At 27.7% G+C, this 17,978-nt stretch overlaps 1 protein-coding gene across 1 annotated transcript; it reads left to right on the top strand.

Moving 5' to 3' along the window:
• Positions 1-8,257: 8,257 nt before the first annotated feature.
• LOC145836439 (lactadherin-like) lies at positions 8,258-13,589 on the top strand. The gene is made up of 7 exons (XM_082944238.1): positions 8,258-8,312; positions 9,899-10,066; positions 10,288-10,457; positions 10,748-10,898; positions 11,281-11,439; positions 11,632-11,801; positions 13,416-13,589. The coding sequence occupies exons 1-7, from the start codon at positions 8,258-8,260 to the stop codon at positions 13,587-13,589; spliced, it is 1,047 nt and encodes a 348-aa protein (XP_082800364.1).
• Positions 13,590-17,978: the final 4,389 nt, after the last annotated feature.

The following is a 17,978-nucleotide window of genomic DNA, read 5'->3' as shown; positions in this document are numbered from 1 at the left end:
TTAACAAACAGTTCAATATAAATGTTTCTAACCTTAAGCACTTCAGCATAGAATCATTGAGATTAAAAGAAAAGTTTGAGGTGAAGTTGTCACAAGGTGCAGAACAATAGGTAAGTCTGATTGAGTTAGATGAATATCAGAAAGTTTTTTGACAAATTCCATTAATACACCCAACCAGGGGTGAAGCTAGCTCAAAAAAGATACAAATCTGCATAATAAAAAAAACCACAGGAACAACATTATGACGGAATAGAGGGTACAGGACAATCTATACTACCTCTAATGTTGTTGTGCTTTATATTAAAGTCTGCAGTTATCTTAAACTACAAAAGTAAATGGAATTCCAATGTACTTGAAATAACTGTGTAAAGGCAGTTTATGTTGCTGCACACCAGTGGCATTGCAAAGTATTTTTGTTAGTAACTGCAAAGAATTAAAAATATCCCCAAACTTAAAACTTTTATTTTGAACTAATTTAAGATTAAGACCTTTTAACAACACTTTGACAATTTTTCAAACTGTTTGTTTTCCGAAAAATCCTAAGTAACTATATAAAATAAATGAATGTTAAAAACACATTTTCTAGGTAATTATTACGACTTGTTTTTCAAGTTAAAAAATTCTGGTCATGCTCTAGTTTCTCTTCTCGAGATACCCTACTTGAGTTGTGTTTGCTCGAGTTTCCCCTGATCGAGTTAGTCCTACTCAAGTTGTTATTACTCGAGTTTTCTCTGCTTTTGTTGCTCCTGCTCATGTTGCCCCTACTCGGGTTGTCTTTGTTCGAATGTCCCTGCCCAAGTTGTCCCTGCCGAGTTGTCCCTGCTTGAGTCGAGTTGCCCTTAATCGAGTTACTCCTGCTCCAGCTCAACTTGTCACTGCCTGTCTTATTGTTTCTCGCATTTTAATGAATTTTTAAGTAATTTAACTAACTTAAGCTGTAATTGTCCTAAATAAAAGGTATCCGTGGTGTGCGACTCAAGAACCAAAAGCTTCTTTATGCACAAGATCCTAGGACCAAATATTTTGAGCGTTTTTTTTTTGTCGTTCAAAAAAATAATTAACAACGCAAGATCATGATTTTTAACTTATACTCTTTCGCATTTAGATATTATTCAATGCAATGCTTATTAATGCAGCACAATTATAATGCAGAAAGATTATTCTATTATCCTAAGTGTATGATGGAATTATTGATTGTAAAGATTAATCCGATGAATGTACATGTGAAAGTCACTAAGTTAAACCTCTGTGCAGTTTCTTTCTCAAAACGAATATTTTAGACACAAAGAAATACAGTTTTGAGGTCTTGATGAAAAGTATTGCAACTTATGGTTTAAAGCTGGAATGTAAAAATGCAACACGATTAATGAAGACTTGAAATGTGCCAAAGGACAAACTGCTTTCAACCCTTCGTATTTAAGTGCGTCCGGTGTGTTTTAAAACATATTAAAGTTTTAAATGAGTCCTTTAGTTGATGTGACGGAAATCCTCCGATATTTGCTGATTTAGCATATAAAAATTATAAAATCTTATATTTTAATTAGTTTTTTATAAGTTTAGGTAAGGTGGGTTAGGGTTAAGGGTAAAGATAAAAAAATAAAAACGTTTTGGGTAAGGTCGGTTAGGGTTAGTAGTATAAATGATAATAATAAATGAATAAAAAATTTAATTGATGTTTCAGCAAATATTAGGTGAAACACCTTTTCTTTAAAATCGGACCTGTTTGATAACGATCATTTAAGCTCTTTTGTGTTAGAAAATTTTTAGTTCTATAGTACAACAAACAATTTACCTATAAGCAAAAAAAAAAGATTTTACTGTCTATTCAATTTAAAATGATCATGTAATTGGGACAATGAGTGCCCTTGCAAAGAAGTTGAATGTTCACTAAGATGTTTTATAATGATTGATATGTTTTTAGAAATTTTTCAGTTTTTGCATTTTTTCAGATGCTATAGTTTTTTTTTAAAGACTTTGAAGTTTTATCAGTAAACGTAAACATTTCAAAACCATCGAGTAAATTCCGTAGGTATTTAAAAACTATTTATGAAATAAGCTATCCGCAAATGTCAAAATTTTACTTTGATAACTTTGTACTAACAACTTTTCATTTAAGTGAAACCAGTCTGATCAAGACAATGTTAATGATTTATAAAATGACATCAACTTCGGGATATAGAAAAATATCATATATTGAAAAACTTCAAAACACTAGCTTTGATTTTGAAGATGGTAAAGTCTACGAAATATGTAAATACAACTTGCTAACTGCCCCTGGTACTAAAAACGTGAATCTACTAAACATAAACTTATTGATATTATAAAAGTGTGCGACTTAAACTTTGACTGCGAAGCAAAGTCTAATGAAAAATATTGCTCAAATACAACTCATTTTAACTGTACAACAGGTTACCCCGTTTCAATTGACAGAAACAAAGTTAATGATTATGGATTAGATTGTGCTGATCTTTCTTGTAAATGTAGAGAAAACTATGTTAGTTTAGCGAAGCAAATGATAAAAGTCCTTTTTTAATAAATTATATTCATAATATAATTGTTAGTATTATTGTTGTAAATGCAGAAATACTTGTTAAAAGTCTTTTGAAATTAAAAATCTTTGATGATAAAAACTTGACCAAATGTTATAACTTATTGTTTCTGTTAAACCTGGCTCTCTCTGGTGTAATTTTTGGGTTTAATTTAGCTGTGATAGTTTTAATTCAAACAAGTTTTCGGGAACATACTGCAGTAAATATATTGAATGGCGTTCAAGTTTAGTTTGCAGTGTAGTTGGTATTTCAACTTTAATTTCATCCAAAACTTCTTTAAACATTAGTTCTAATGACAGAGTTTCAGCTTTACACCGTTCACAAATCCTATAACAGCTTAGGAATCAGAAGTGACAGAATTTACTTTTTATTGTTGCAGGACAATTCTATTAGTTGTGTCTCTTCTACCAATTGTTTAAAAAAAGAATTTACGCAAAAAATGGTTGTATCAAGCAACATATTTATTTCAAACAAAGTTGTTGAGCGAATAATTAAACCTGTGGAATTGTACAAGTTGGCTGTGAATATTGAAAAAGTTTGGACTTGTTCTAAACCAGGTAGTATACCATTTTCTACCAGTATTTTAGCATAAGAAATTTTGACGATTGGTACTTTAATTCAAGCATTTTTTAAAAATATTATCCAATACAAGTATAAACATTAAAAAAACTTTTAGCTTTTATAATTCGTCTGCAGTCTGCCTAATTGACTTTTACTCAAAATTTTGGTGAGCTTGAAGTTTTCTTTTGCTTTGTTTAGTGCAAACTTGTTTCTAATAACTTTTATTTTGGTTGTATACATTTTAATATTTTTAAAAGTCCAGTTCAATAAATTTGATAGTTTATCCAAACTAAAATCTGAATTATAAAATATTACGCTATTCAGAGTATATTTAATTGTAGCAACAGGCATAGCTCGTTTTTACCAATAATTATATTTTCTTTCGCAAGTTATTTTGGATACCCTGTTCTTAGCATTATACATTCTCTTATTTTAATTGTGCTTTTACCGATCAACAGTTTGTTAAATCCAGTTATTTACTTAAAACTTGATTTTACTATGAAACGTAAACTAAAACGTTTTTTGTCTCTACTAAAAGTGTTAAAGAATTAAATACAAAAAAAAAGTACAAAAAACACAACTTAAAAACTTTGGGTGTCAGATTTAAAGCTAAAACGTTGCTTTTAATGGTTAAAAAACATAAATAGAACGAAATCTGCTCAATGAAAACTATTACAAAACATTAAGAACACTAACAATAGCTACATTAACGAACATTCAGTGTTAAAGAGAGAGAGAAAAATGTTCTAAAAGCTACCAATTTTTTTTTGTTTCCTTCTAATAATCTTATTTTTAGTTTGATACATACAAAAAGCTTGTATTTTTTTTCAAAAATTTAGTTTCTGTCATTTAAAGCATATTAGTTTTATTTGTTTTTATACTTTTTATTCGAGCTAACATAAAATGAGGTGATATGAAATTTTGATGGAAGTGTAGGATTTTAAATTTTATTTATACTTAAAAGTTTTCAGTAACCAAAGTTTGAATTTTTTTACTAGTTTTAGTTATAATAAATAACAATGTTTATTTTAAATGCACAATTTTGAAAGTTGGATCGATAAAAATTGCTTATTAACATTACTTTAAATTTCTAAGAATAAATGTTAACTAATATCTTTATTTGCTTGTAAATAAGGTCATCCACAAAACATATATTTTAAAAGAATCAAAATTGCAGTATTTAAAACCATAGTTTACTCTTATACAAAACAACATAATTATTAGACAGACATTTATTTTTATTGCAAACAAAAAAACAAACAAATATAAAACATATATTCAGTGTCAGCAAAGTTTGTGACGTCATTCACTCGTTCCACCAATCGTTAGTAGATTTGGTCGGCTTCTCCGCTTTCGGTTCCGAACTGGTGATGTAGTCACTCACAACTTTCATTCCGTCTATTTCATTTTGATCCAAAATCTCGAGTGAAGAAACTACCCTTTCAAAATCGTCACCTCCTTTAATCTTTACGGATTCCCCCAATTTGACCAAATAATCCCTTAAAATAATTTCCCCATTCATTCCTCTGCGACGCGTAGACCTTAGTATATATGCCGCTTGATCTCTGAATGATCCCGAGGATTTCTTTTTCTCATTACCAGTCATCTTTTCAGTGGTCTTATGACAAAATTTAATTTTTGAAAATCTTTATAATCAAGAAGTTAATTAACAAAAAAAGATTAAAGCTTTTAGACAAATAGCAGCATTTAGTAACTTTTAACTAAGTTTTAGTAGTTATAAAATAAAAAATTTCACTTCATAAGTATAATAAGATACAACTAAAGTTTAAACATCATATACATTAGAAACTTTAAAAAAAATTAAATAATACCACCTCATTAGTTATACAGAAAAAAAACATAACAAAGAATTTCGTTATTTGCTGGTGTTATTTTATTTAAGGACGTTTTAAAAATGATAAAAAACTTATAATTCATAAACTGTTCAAACAAAACTAGTTTATTTTCAACATACATTTAAAATAATTATGTGCATAATAGTAGATAATAAACACAAGTACTAAAAACTTACTAGATTTTAAAGATAGCAGACTTTAATTAATACATTAAAAAAAAAGTATCGCACTTATACTATGATTTAACTTTTATAATTGTAAGTGATTAGAATTTTATTCAATTAAAAAAATAATTATTTTTACTCGTTAAAAATGCATTTATTTTTAAGTCAAAGCAAGTCTAAATTATTTTTTTTTACTTAAGCCTATAATAAAAATAAACAGCTGATTATTTTAAATCTACTCTTTTCTCAATACAAATCTAGGTATTATGCTTGATGGTTGAAAATAATGTTTTGTTTAAGTTTTATTCACACAGCATGAGGTCAAAGTGCAGAAAACATTGTGTTTTGTACTTTTTTGTTTATTATTTTATCTTTACTTGCAGCAATGTGTAAAACTAGCAAGTTTATTAAAAAAAACATTTATGTGTTAATATTTCTTGTTATAAAAGAACAGGTCGTAGAAATTTTCTGCCTATAATAATTTATTTACACTATTTGCATCAGTATTTGTATTCGTTTTAAATATAAAAAAAATGATAAACTATACACTAGAAAAAATACAGTGATTAAAAAATTAATCTAAGCATAAATATATGTCATTTAAATTATATCAATAAATATATATATATGTTAAACAAATGTTGAAAACAAAAACTTATTGAAATTTACTTATGGTGGTTAGAAGAAAAAAAATATATATTTTGAGTTATATAAACACGATCAATGTAAACACATAGTGTAAGACTTTTAAAAACGTTGAAAGCTATAGCATATTTATTATTTATAAAAATATCGCCAAAGCTCTAAAAAACAAAACACGACAAGTTAATGGTAAAAATTTTGATTATAAATAAACTAAAACTCTAAAATTGGTTTTATTTATTAAAATAATAGTACTTTTTTTTTAATAAATGAAAAGTTACATGTCAAAGAGATAAAATTGAAAAGTACTTTCAGAAAACTTAAATGAAAAAACTTTAACTTAATCCTACAATAAATGAGTAAATATTTTTTTAATGTTATATCTAATACTTATCGTATAAATCTGATAAATACTGTATATCTTAAATGCAGTTTTCTTAATTAACTTTAATTCAATTTAGTACTTTTAATAAATAATTACTAAAACAACTTTAAGTTTATCATTAGTAAAAGTATTAAACTTTTTATCCGATTTATTATGATATATAAAATTTATACTTTTCGTGAATTTTTTTTTACAATTAAATGTACTGAAATTTTTATTTTCTTATTCTTCCTTTAAATTAAGAAACAATAGAAAGTTTATTTAAATATAAATAACTAGTAAAGTTTATTGAAACTTTCTTACATTTAGCGTATAAAAACAATTAAACAAAACACTTACCATAACTGCAGTTAAGTCCTTTGTAGCACTTTTATTTTTCAAGCGTTTGTTCTTGTAGAGAAGATAGCCGAGCAAAACGGTCATAGATAAGATGGTAAAAGTCGAAACGTAGGGTAGATAGTTAGGGTCGATTAGTACGTTTTCAATGATATAGTAACCTGGTAAATTGAATTACAATATAAAAAGTACTTTTAAGTTTAAATAAATATTAAGGTAATGTTTTTAAAAAGTGTTGTATAATTAATTTTGTTATATCAGGTTGTTTAGTTTTTATAAATTTATAATAATTTTGTTAAATAAGATTAATTTAACACTCTAAGATTAGATTTTAACTTATGACTAACAGTAAGAACACAACTTTATAGCAAAACTCAATCTATATTCATATTTTCCTAAACTCTTGGGTGAATAACTATAACTCAACTAAAAGCTTTACAGATATTCAGAAGCCTCCATTTATTTTTAATATTTGAAGTTTAATATAAGAGAAATTTCAACTTTTACTGATAACACTTTTTTATTTAATTTAATGTTTCTACTTATTAAACTATCAACAAAATTAGGCTATTTTAAAATAAGCTAACCATCCATGTAGATATCCTCAAACTTGTCAAGGTTTACCTGTGGTTTTAAAATTATTAAACCTGAGTAACATTTATAGTTTTCTTATACTTTGTTTAATACTTTTTACATATTAATTAAGCTTTATTGTCAACTAAAGGTTGGTAGTAACAGAATTATTTTGCATCACATGCTAGTTTTAAAAAGTGATTAGTACATACAGCTTCCTATATGTTGTCCAAAAACTATGCTTACCATAACGCACAAAGATTGTGTAATTCCGATTAAGATTACAAAAGCAAAGGCAGCGTTCTTTACTTTTGGGGTAAAAACAAGATTAAGCAAATTTTTGACAAGCTTCCAAACTTTCTTCATTGTCGTCTTTAAATATGTCAACAGAGACACTACCACATGATTGATAAGTGAATTCAACCTAAAGAATGTAGTAAGTTTTATTTATTTTTATATTTTCATGCTTTTGTTTCTACAACTCACTTATAATTTTAACTATGAGTTTGAACTAGTTCATATTTAAGGAAAAAAAATTATATAAAGAATGTTTACTTTAGAATATCTTATAAAAAAAGTCTTACACTAATGCAGCAATTTGAAGTATAAACAATTTAACAGCTATCTCAATCAATTCTGAATCCAATTCACCACTTGAGTCAAAGCTTTTGATAAACTGACTCAATTTCAGTACGATCACTTTAAAAACCAAAGTTGGGAGCGATTTCTTTGGTTTTGGCTGCTCCTTTTTACCAAACATATTCACGAGGTATTTTACCGATCGATCGTAAAACGGTTTCTCTACTTCGATAACTTCTTCATTTATTTGAGATTCCAAATAAGCTCTCAAAGTTTCATAGCTTTTTTGAACGGGTTTTTTCACTGGTTTGGGTTGAGTTACTTTCGGTTGAGTCTTGTACCAAGAATTCCAACTCGGAATACTCAACACAGCAATTAATAAAATATATCTCTGGTTCATACTCTGAATCTGAAAATAATATTATAAACTTTTTTTTATCAAAATTTTTTCGAGTTAAAAAATTTTTCAACGTCATAATTAGTTTCGTGTAAAAAAATTGACAACTTTTTGATTAAATTTTGATAAATGTTAAATACGTTTTTGCACCCACCGTTCCAAATTTGTACAATTTAGTATTGTAATCTTAATAAAAAAACTATATTCAAGTCCAGATGGCCGTCCAGCATTTTATGATGGGGCTGTACAAATCTACTGAAAAAGTAATTTGCGAGAGACCTTAACATGAAAAAGTTCTATGTTAGCCATTTATTATTTTAATTTTTCTGTAAATTAAACAAATATGTATTGTATATAATATGTATATGTAAGTATGGATTTGTAAAGAATGAAAACAAAAGGCACATAGCAGTCTGAAAAAAAATAACATTTTAAAACTATTATTTTGAAAAACTCTCAAGTTGCTTTTACATTGTTACTTGAATATTAGCTAAAAATCATGTCGCGGGCCAAAATTTTTTGATTCGCGGATCGCAGAGTGCTTATCCCTGACTTATTCTTTACATTTTAACTTGTTTTCAGTTTTGCTTCAAAACTAAGTGTATTACTTCAGATTACCGTCTTTAAACAGTTGTCGTTTGTATAAGACAAAGAGTTTTAAACTGAGACACAAACAATAGTGTTTTATAAGTGAAAATACAGAGTTAAATATATTAAAAATAGACTTTGTAAAGCGTCCTTCTTTGCAAAAACACTTTTTTTTTTAGTTTTACTGGTTGCATCGTGATTGTAAGTTTCTAAACTGTTTAGCACTTCAAGTTTGGTGATTGGTGAACTGCAAATAATTTGTTTTAACTTATACTGTAAATGTACAGTAACTACAATATTACGTTACTTAAACGATCAAAGTATGCAAGTAATTAATTTCTAAAAGCAGTTTGATTTAGGTTATATTAATTTAAATTCAAAATTTGATAAAATTCTGTAAGTATTTATGTTATTATTACCTTTCATTTAGTAATAACGTTAAATCTATATGGAACATTTTTATTCGTCTAGCTGGTTCAAACTTTAATATAAATTTCTTGAAAGTTCAAACATGCTGTTGTGTCAAACTTTTTAAGTTCATAAGACCAGCCAGTTTTATTATTTAAGGCAAAAACTAAGTTAGATTTGCTTTTATATGTAAAATATTTGGAAACATACTTGAACCTTTTAAGATTTAAAGTTGTCAGTCAAAAAAATTAGATCAAACGTCGATTTTAATCCATCAAGTAATGAAATTATTTAGCCTTTAAAACTATTCAAAGTTCTCTTTTTCTAGCTTAAAATCAGATATTTGTTTTAGAAGTTATGAGCGCTGTATTAAAAGTAACTAATATAGAACTTCGAATATAACTAAGTATTAAACTTTATTAAATTTTTTTTTGTATCTACGTAAAAAATCTTTTTATAAGTCCATCATAGTTTTGGTTAATACTTTATTCAAACTTCATATTGTTTTCATACTAAACTTGTAAGTTTATTTTTTGACAACTGAAACTAAAAAACTATTTTCGTAATTCTATAATTTACTTAAACTTTGCAAAACAAACTTGTCATTTTACTAATACAGCAAAAACATTTTAGTTTATAACCTAATTAATATAATATTTCGTTATGTAAAAGGAAATACTGAAGCTGAAAAAAATTATTTTTCAGTCAAAGGTGCAAATAAGTTATTAACTTTGAGCAAAATCTACAAAAAACAATAAGTTCTAAATAATCAAAACCATAACATAATTAAACCGTTTGATTGAAGTTTTTGATTGAAATTAATATTGAACAAGACAGTCAATTCAATTTTTTCCCCGCAGATTCGACCATGCTGCACTACTTTGCCGGCATGAAGTCCGGACAGATCGGCGACCACCAGCTTTCGAGCAGCGGAAGTTTCGGCAACCAGTCCCACAACACCCACCGGCAAGCAAGGTTGGACGGCCAGGACGGGGCCGGAGCTTGGAGTCCAAGTGACCACGACCCAAGTTTGTTGTTTTTTATTAATTAAACAGAAAAAGAAAATGAAGCTCTGAAGATTTAAGTTTTTGTCACTGTTTGAATTAGTTTTAAAAAGCAATATCGATTAGTTGAAACACTTTTATATTTTCTATTTAGAACAAATACTCGAAAAAATATCGCTTCAAACGAGCATTAACAGAAAAGTGCGAAAAGTACAGCTTAGCTATCTTTAATTTATAACCAACAGGCACGTACAAGTACTTGCAAGTAGACTTTTTGAAGGACGAGAACGTGTGCGGGGTGGTAACCCAGGGCAGGGCGACCGGAAGCGACCATTACGTCACAGCTTTCAAGGTTCAGGTCGGTCCGAACGAGCACAACCTCCGCTACGTGATGAACTATTCGGGACAACCTAATGTTTGTGAAACATGTTGAATTTTTGAAATTGATTGTAGTTTGATTAGATAAAAGTAAGATTCAAAAAGAATACAATACTTTTAATCTAGATACTAATTACTAAAAAAATAAAATTGTACTTGGTTTTTATAAACTAATAAGTTTTACGTTAAGTACTTGAAATAAAAACGTTTAAATCAGTAAAAAGAGAAACTCAGTAAATTTAGTTATGTTATGATAAGAAAATACTAAAAATATTAAAAACTTATAAAAAAAAAAGATAAAACTGTATCAAGAACGTAATTACACAGGTGTTCGAAGGGAACAGCGACAGACACTCGCACAAGTACACGCTGTTCGAAAGATCGCAGAGGTGCAGGATAATCAGGATCGTTCCCGTGTCGTGGAACACTCACCCCGATCTCAGGTGCGAGATACTTCTGGAAGAAACTAGAATTAACAGTGAGTAGTTAGCAAGTATAAGATTGAAAATAGATGGTAGAAATAGCTACACGTTTTCAAAAAAGAAATATTGATTAGTTTTTACTAAAGTAGTATACTTAAGTTTATGGGGAAGAGCATTTATATTTATGTTTTACTTTCAAGTCTAATGTCAATTGTTTTTTTTTTCTAAACGGTAACAATATTCCTTTTAATGCTCATTAATTCTATATGTTTTGAATGGAGCTTTTCTTAAAGTTTTACAAATAATAATCTATATGTAACGAAAAATTTAAAATTTCTGACATTTATAAAAAGATAATTTAATAAAAAACATACATAGCCTGTTTTTTTAAAACAATGCTTTCGAAATTAATACAGAAACTAAATTTATTATCAACAGACAACCAGTGCTTGGCGGGAATGAAGAGCGGTTACATCAGCGACTCGCAGCTGTCGTCTAGCGGAAGTTTCGGAAACAAAACAATCAACACGGCTCAACACGCCAGGCTCGACAGTGAAATGGGGGCAGGCGCTTGGAGCCCCTCGGATGGCGATCCTTGTTGGTTTTGCTGATTGTTTATGGTTTTTTTAATTTTGAAAGAATTGTACATTTTTGTAAAACTGTAAATTTTTGGTTTTGTTTTAGTGTTGTGAGAACTGTAAACCTTTTTTTTTTGCATTTTTAAATTGAAAGTTTATATCGACATTTAATAAAATTATATTTTTTTCTTACTGTAAAACATCACCACAGCGAGCTACAAGTGGATCCAGGTGGATCTGCTGCAACCGAAGCAGGTGTTCGGGGCGGTGACGCAGGGCAGAGCTACCGGGTCGGATCATTACGTCACCGCCTACAAGGTGCAATACGGGAATTCCCCTAATCAGCTCAGGTACATAGTGGACGGTGCGGGGCAGCATATGGTGAGAATGTATATTTAGATAATGTTAAATATAGTTTCATGCTCTATTTTAGAATGCTTTTTTATTATAAAATGTGTTTACTCCGCAGTAAAAAAAAAACAATTTAAAGTTTTTATACTTTCATGTTTACTTTTAAGATATGCCTTAAAAATATATTTCTTTTCGCCTAAGTTTAAAGTTTTAAATTATAGAAATTAAAATATGATATTTATTCGAGAACACATTACAGTTTGAACAAATTTGAGTACTTTTCAGTTTAATTTTTTAGTAAGTTGCGCCAAATAAATAAATTATTTTGAGAAAGTTATTATTTATCTTTTTGTATCTTTAAATAGCTTTTATAGAAGATTACACGAAACCTGACGTTTAAAAACACAATTTTTCTCCTACAACGTTAAAAAAATAAAACTAAATAACAGCATATAATCTACCATCGAGAAAACTTGCAAAGATGTTACTTAGAATAACTTTATTATTTCAAACACATTCAGACAATTTGAATTTTTTTGTAGGTTGAAACGTTTAGCAAGACATTAAAAATATGTATTTTAGTGTTTCATTGACTAAAAAAGATGCTGTATCTTTAAATTGTTTAATTAAGTTTTATGTTTTAAAAAAATGTATTTTCTAGTAAAACAAAAAAAAATATACGAATTAAGTTTTACCATATATGCATTTGTTTGCATACTTATAATGTTAGACCATATGTATTTGTCTATATAACCAATTATATCGTAGTTTATATACAGAGCAAAGACATTTGGATTTCAACCATACATGAACTTAGTATAAGTTTTAATTGTTTTGAATACTCTAAAAACTAATAAAAACCTTTACAAATACCCACTGTTTACAAACCATTTTGCTAAAATTGCTTATTTTAATCGTAATGGCTTACTTCAACAAAATAGTTTAATTTAGCTCTGTATTAAAGATGTTAACAACAGCTTTGAAATTTGTTTAGAAACAAACAGTTATATTTTAGAAATAAAATAACACTTTGGGCTTGTATTATTTCTTTTTAAACGAAATGGTTTCAAAAAATAAAAATACAACTAAAAGTAAAACTTTCTCTAAAAAAACTTCTTAGATCGCTTTACATTATACAAATTATTACTTTTATATGCTTATTTTTCCTTAACCTGTCCACAAAAATCTAACTTATTACGTCACAAAGTTGTTCCACGGTAACATGGAAGCTAATCAAAGTCTTTCTCTCAATATTTTTAACAAAAAACTATGATTTACACAGTAGAAAAACAAAATGTCTATTTTATATTAAATAACTTATACTTCAAGTGCTTCCTTTTATGTACTGTTTTTATAAAACTGAGTTTGTTTTCTTAAACAATATGCAGTTTTCCGACTCCTTCCGACATTAAGAAATTATAAAGAATGTAAAAACGAAAAGATATTAAAACGAGAACAGACAGCCGAAAAGTAGAGTTTATCAAAAAATAATTGCTATGCACACTTCAAAGCGTTAACTTTTTAAGGCTTTTAAATTCATAACCACAAAGACTCAATATATTTATTCACTTTATTTTAGTTTTTTAATACTTTCTCAAACATCTAACTTATTACGTCACAAACCTAACTTATTACGTCACACAGCTGTTCCACGGCAACACGGACCGGTACCAGTGGAAGACGAACCAGTTCGACCGGCCGGTGCACGCCAGGTTCGTCCGCATCGTGCCCACTTTCTGGCACGTCCACCCCGACCTCAGGTTCGACCTTGTGCTGTCCGTGGCCGGCGAGAGGAACTGCCGCCAAATGAGGTTTTGAACAAAACGGCCTTTTCGTCAAAAGCGATGAGAATTTGTGCGACCACCGGAAAAAATTTGATGTTAAAGAATCTTTTTTTTTAGTTTCAACTGAAACTGTTTTGTATTTTTACAATGTTTCTGAGTATTTTATTTATGCATATTTTTTTTTACATATAAACTTATATACAATTAGAATATTAAATTTATGTTTAACTCTTTAAAATAATGCTGCAGTTATAAAAGTCACCTTTTGATATTTCGCTTTGTATGTTTTTCATAGATTTTTTATAAAATAAACTCGTTTTGACGGTTTTTAGTTTATTTTTTTTTTAGTATATTCTATTTCTGTCCTTACATATATGTTTGTAAAAATTTAACACAATTTATTATCTAAACTAGTTAAAGATACAATAAAACCAAAGTAGTAGTGGTCTAAATTAGTTTTTCAATCAAATTAAAGATCAGTTGTTTTTTTTCTTCGACCAATATAGACTAATATATGTTAAAAATGTAAAGTTGTTAATTTGCTAAAACTAAATAGTCTGTTAAATATTAATTTAAAATATTTTGAGCTTTACTTTGAGTTTTTTATACTGATATATTCTTACTAATCTACGTTTATGCGAAATAACTCTCTTCGTTCTATTAATTATAAACTTTGCAGAAACCTACTGTTACATATTTTTCTTCATGAATTTCCAATGACGGCTGAGTTTTATATCATAAGACTGAGTTAGATATGATAGATAACTCAAGTTATGAAGTTCCTATGCAGCAGGGTTTTTGAAAACATTTTGATGAAATATCTAATAGTAATATAGAGCAACTAAAAAATATAAAAGCTAAGGTTTGCACCAGGTATTTTAAACAATGTCAATATCCACATACCTAGATATGGTAATAGAGGGTACATGGTCAATAATAGAACTTAGAACATAAATCAATCATAAAGATAGGTGTACTTGGTAACCCAAGAGATGAGATAAGTTATTTTGAGAAAATGTGTCACAGTTTTGAAATATTTGACCAACAAGTAAAGTACCAGGCTCTCTTTTCATTCTAGCTACATAGGGACATAAGAAATTACTATACATCAAATAAAGTTTAATTAACGTCATATCACTTATAATAAACAATACATATTCAAACTAAGTTTAAACAAAACTTTTAATAACATCAAGAAAAGCTTCTGCAAAAAGTTGTATTGAATACCAATATCAAAATTAAATATATAAAACTTTAATTCTCCTTTGAAAACATATTAATATTGTAAAAGCGTGATCATTTCGGGCCGAATTTGAGAGCTAATTTCAGCTCGATATTTGTCCGATATCATTTTAGGCAGTTACCAATATATTTTTTCTAATATACCAAAATTTGCTTATAAAGGCTTACCTAATAGTTTAATTTTTCATTTTCATGGATATAGTTTTAATGCAATAATTCTGGCTATTTAAAAACAAATAAAGTTATTTTACAAAAAAGGTTCACTTCCAATTGTGAAATTCCCTTATGTGATCGTTGTAATGCTTCCGTCTAAACAGAATGCTTCCGTCTAAACATCGTTTTACTTAAAGAATAAAGTTATAAAAACTACGCAGCCTGAGTTATTTTATGGTTCATAGGGGTCCTAATGACGACTTTTAAACTCTCTAATTTAAACTGCAAAATTAAAACCTAGTGATTGACACATATCAAAAAATATATTTTGTAGTATAAAACTTAAAACTAAAATAATTGTGCTCATAACAGTTTTCAAAATGCATCTATTATAGATTAAGTTCTACTTCTAAAGTTATTATAATAAAACTCAATGTCACACCAAATAGTAGTAGTGATTTTTAAATAATATTAATAAAAATTGATATATATATATTTTTAATTTAAAGAATTCATAGTAATTTATGTATTCTAATTAAAACAATGAAATAAAAAGACTTTTGTAATTTACTTACTTTTAGTACTTACGCAGTATAACATTTACAAATAAGTTACACTAATATAAAAGTTACATTTACTATAAACATCACTATAACAATTACAAAATTTAATAAAAACTAAACACAAGTTTTAAAACTCTTCGGCGTAGCAAATTTTGTATTTTCAGTTATTGACTTTTCGACTCAGACCATCTATTTTTAGTTAGTATTTTTTAATTAAAGGTCAGTGAACAAATGACTAAAACTAAAAACAGGCTGCGGCCACAACCGTATCAATTGTAAACCTTACAAGTTTTTCTGCTAAAACACAGGATAAAATCTGTTTATGCGTACTAGTAGTGACGTACTACTAGTGATTGTGCATTACCCTAGCGCTTTTATTTTAGCGACATAGAAAATTTTTGCTTTTTTTATTTACGAAAAAAAAAGTACAATGAAAGTTTTAGATTAAAATTTATCTAAAAAATAATGAGCTTTGGAGCCAAAGTTAAAAAGGGGAGTTCGTTTAATACTCTGATCGCCACAATGATAACTTTGGTATTAAACTACTTTAAACCAGAGCTGCCAAAAAGATTTTTTGGAGTATTTCTTGATTTTCTCTAAATAGTTTGAGCTAAATGCTGTTGCTTAATTAATTTTTTATCTAAAATAAAACAAATAAACAAACAAAAAACCACTTGTTAGAAAAGCTACAATTCGTGATTTTTATTTTTAAAGGATGTGCTACAAATTTTTTTTAGTGTTAAGAGCAACCCGTACTTTTTTGGCACACTATATTGAAACAGTTACATAGTTTAATGTATAGTTTGTAATTTTTGACAAGCTCAGGTTTTATTTTTTACCTAATATGTTTTTTATAAAGCATTTGAATTTCTATCAATTTGTTTGTAAATTATAATTTAGTAAATTCATATAATGCCTATTTGCAAGATTTTTGTTAGCAACGCTATAACTCGAGAATTTTTAATTAAAACAAAAAATGTTATTTAGTATACAGAACCCTTTACTTCTTTTGTTCTGCCAGCTCTCCTACATGTAGTATACTTGTAAATTTATAGTTTAACAGAATTACACTTACAAGCTAATTAAAATTTAAAATAATTGTAAATAAGTTTACTCGTTACGACTTTATTGCATTCGTCTTTTAGTTTACATACAATGCAAATGCTTAATACAAAAAATAAAAAGGAAGACACTGACAATTCTGCAAGCACAACTATGTTTTGAATTTTGAAAGTTTTCAAATTGTAAAAGCTATTAGACTGCACTGCATTTACAGTGGATTAATTAAGAATACCAGTTTATTTTCTACAATGATTAGAACATATATTTGTAACTTCAATGCAGTTTAATGGATAGACAAACTTAATTTAATAAATGTTTTTCAAACTTTACGCAGTATTTGTATTTCATTTCAATAACTAGTAGACTTAACAATTACCAAAATAAAACTTATAAATAAATTTTGTAAATACTAAATAATCATTTGCATTTCTTAAAAATATAGATGCTCAAGTAATAGTGTGGTGGTTTGCTGATGAAATCTGGTAGCTATGGTGGTAAACACAATATGATGATATTGTGGGCCTTTTGCAACAAATGTTTTTTAAGCAATAATAATAAAATCTTATTTGTTACTTAATTAGATAAGCTACTTGTTACTTTTTACCACTTGTTGAAATTAAAAGTTACTTTTAAAATATAAGTTATCTAAGTTAAAGCCTTCAATAGGTTCTAAATGGGAGGTAAGTTTTAAGATAGAGAACTTAAAAAAAAAAATCAAAACCAGTCTTAAAATAACACGCTGACAACTGTGCACAAATATGCTTTAATGTATCCAAATGTATAAGAAAGCAAATGGTATATAGCTCAATGACCAAGCCTTTATTTCCTCACCAACCGATTATACATAATTTTGAAATTTTACATTTAATTTTTGAGTAGCAAAATAAATAAAAAACTAAATAAACAGTAGAGGCCATTGAGAGATTCATAGTAACATATTTTTTGAATTGGTCCTTTTTAATCATTCATAATTTATATTAATTATATTTCATAATTAGACTGACTTTCAAAGCAGGGTTGTTATTTTACCCAGAAAAGCCTGGGATTTGAAAATTTATACTATTGAGGGTGAAGAAAAATTGTATTTTTAAATCCTGTATGATAAAAACTGACATTTCTTAAAACCCTTTACCACCCTGATGAATCTTTTTTTTTATTAGTTATTCTAGTATACAGCTTATTTTAAAGAAATTGATAAGACTAGCAATTTTTTTTTTTTTTTTTTTTTTTTTATGGTAAAAAAACATCAGTCTCAAACTCTACCCCTTGCAACGATAAACGTTTTCTGGGGAAAAAATTTTGAATAATTATGTTAGCCATTTGACCCAAATTCTTAATAAATCTGAAATTTACAAATAATAATAATAAACCTGAAATTTGAACAATTTTTACATATAAATTTA

Source organism: Thalia democratica, chromosome 5, assembly GCF_965202585.1.
Source record: "Thalia democratica chromosome 5, ktThaDemo2.hap1.1, whole genome shotgun sequence".
Taxonomy (NCBI): Eukaryota; Metazoa; Chordata; class Thaliacea; order Salpida; family Salpidae; genus Thalia; species Thalia democratica.
This window is presented reverse-complemented; position numbering and strand designations above follow the sequence as displayed.

Excerpts from the sequence above, each read along its gene's own strand:
- LOC145836439 (XM_082944238.1), top strand. The coding sequence starts at position 8,258 with ATGGCCGTCCAGCATTTTATGATGGGGCTGTACAAATCTACTGAAAAA. Across the intron at positions 10,458-10,747 it reads ACTATTCGGGACAACCTAAT|GTGTTCGAAGGGAACAGCGA; the intron begins GTTTGTGAAACA and ends GTAATTACACAG. Across the intron at positions 10,899-11,280 it reads GGAAGAAACTAGAATTAACA|ACAACCAGTGCTTGGCGGGA; the intron begins GTGAGTAGTTAG and ends TATTATCAACAG.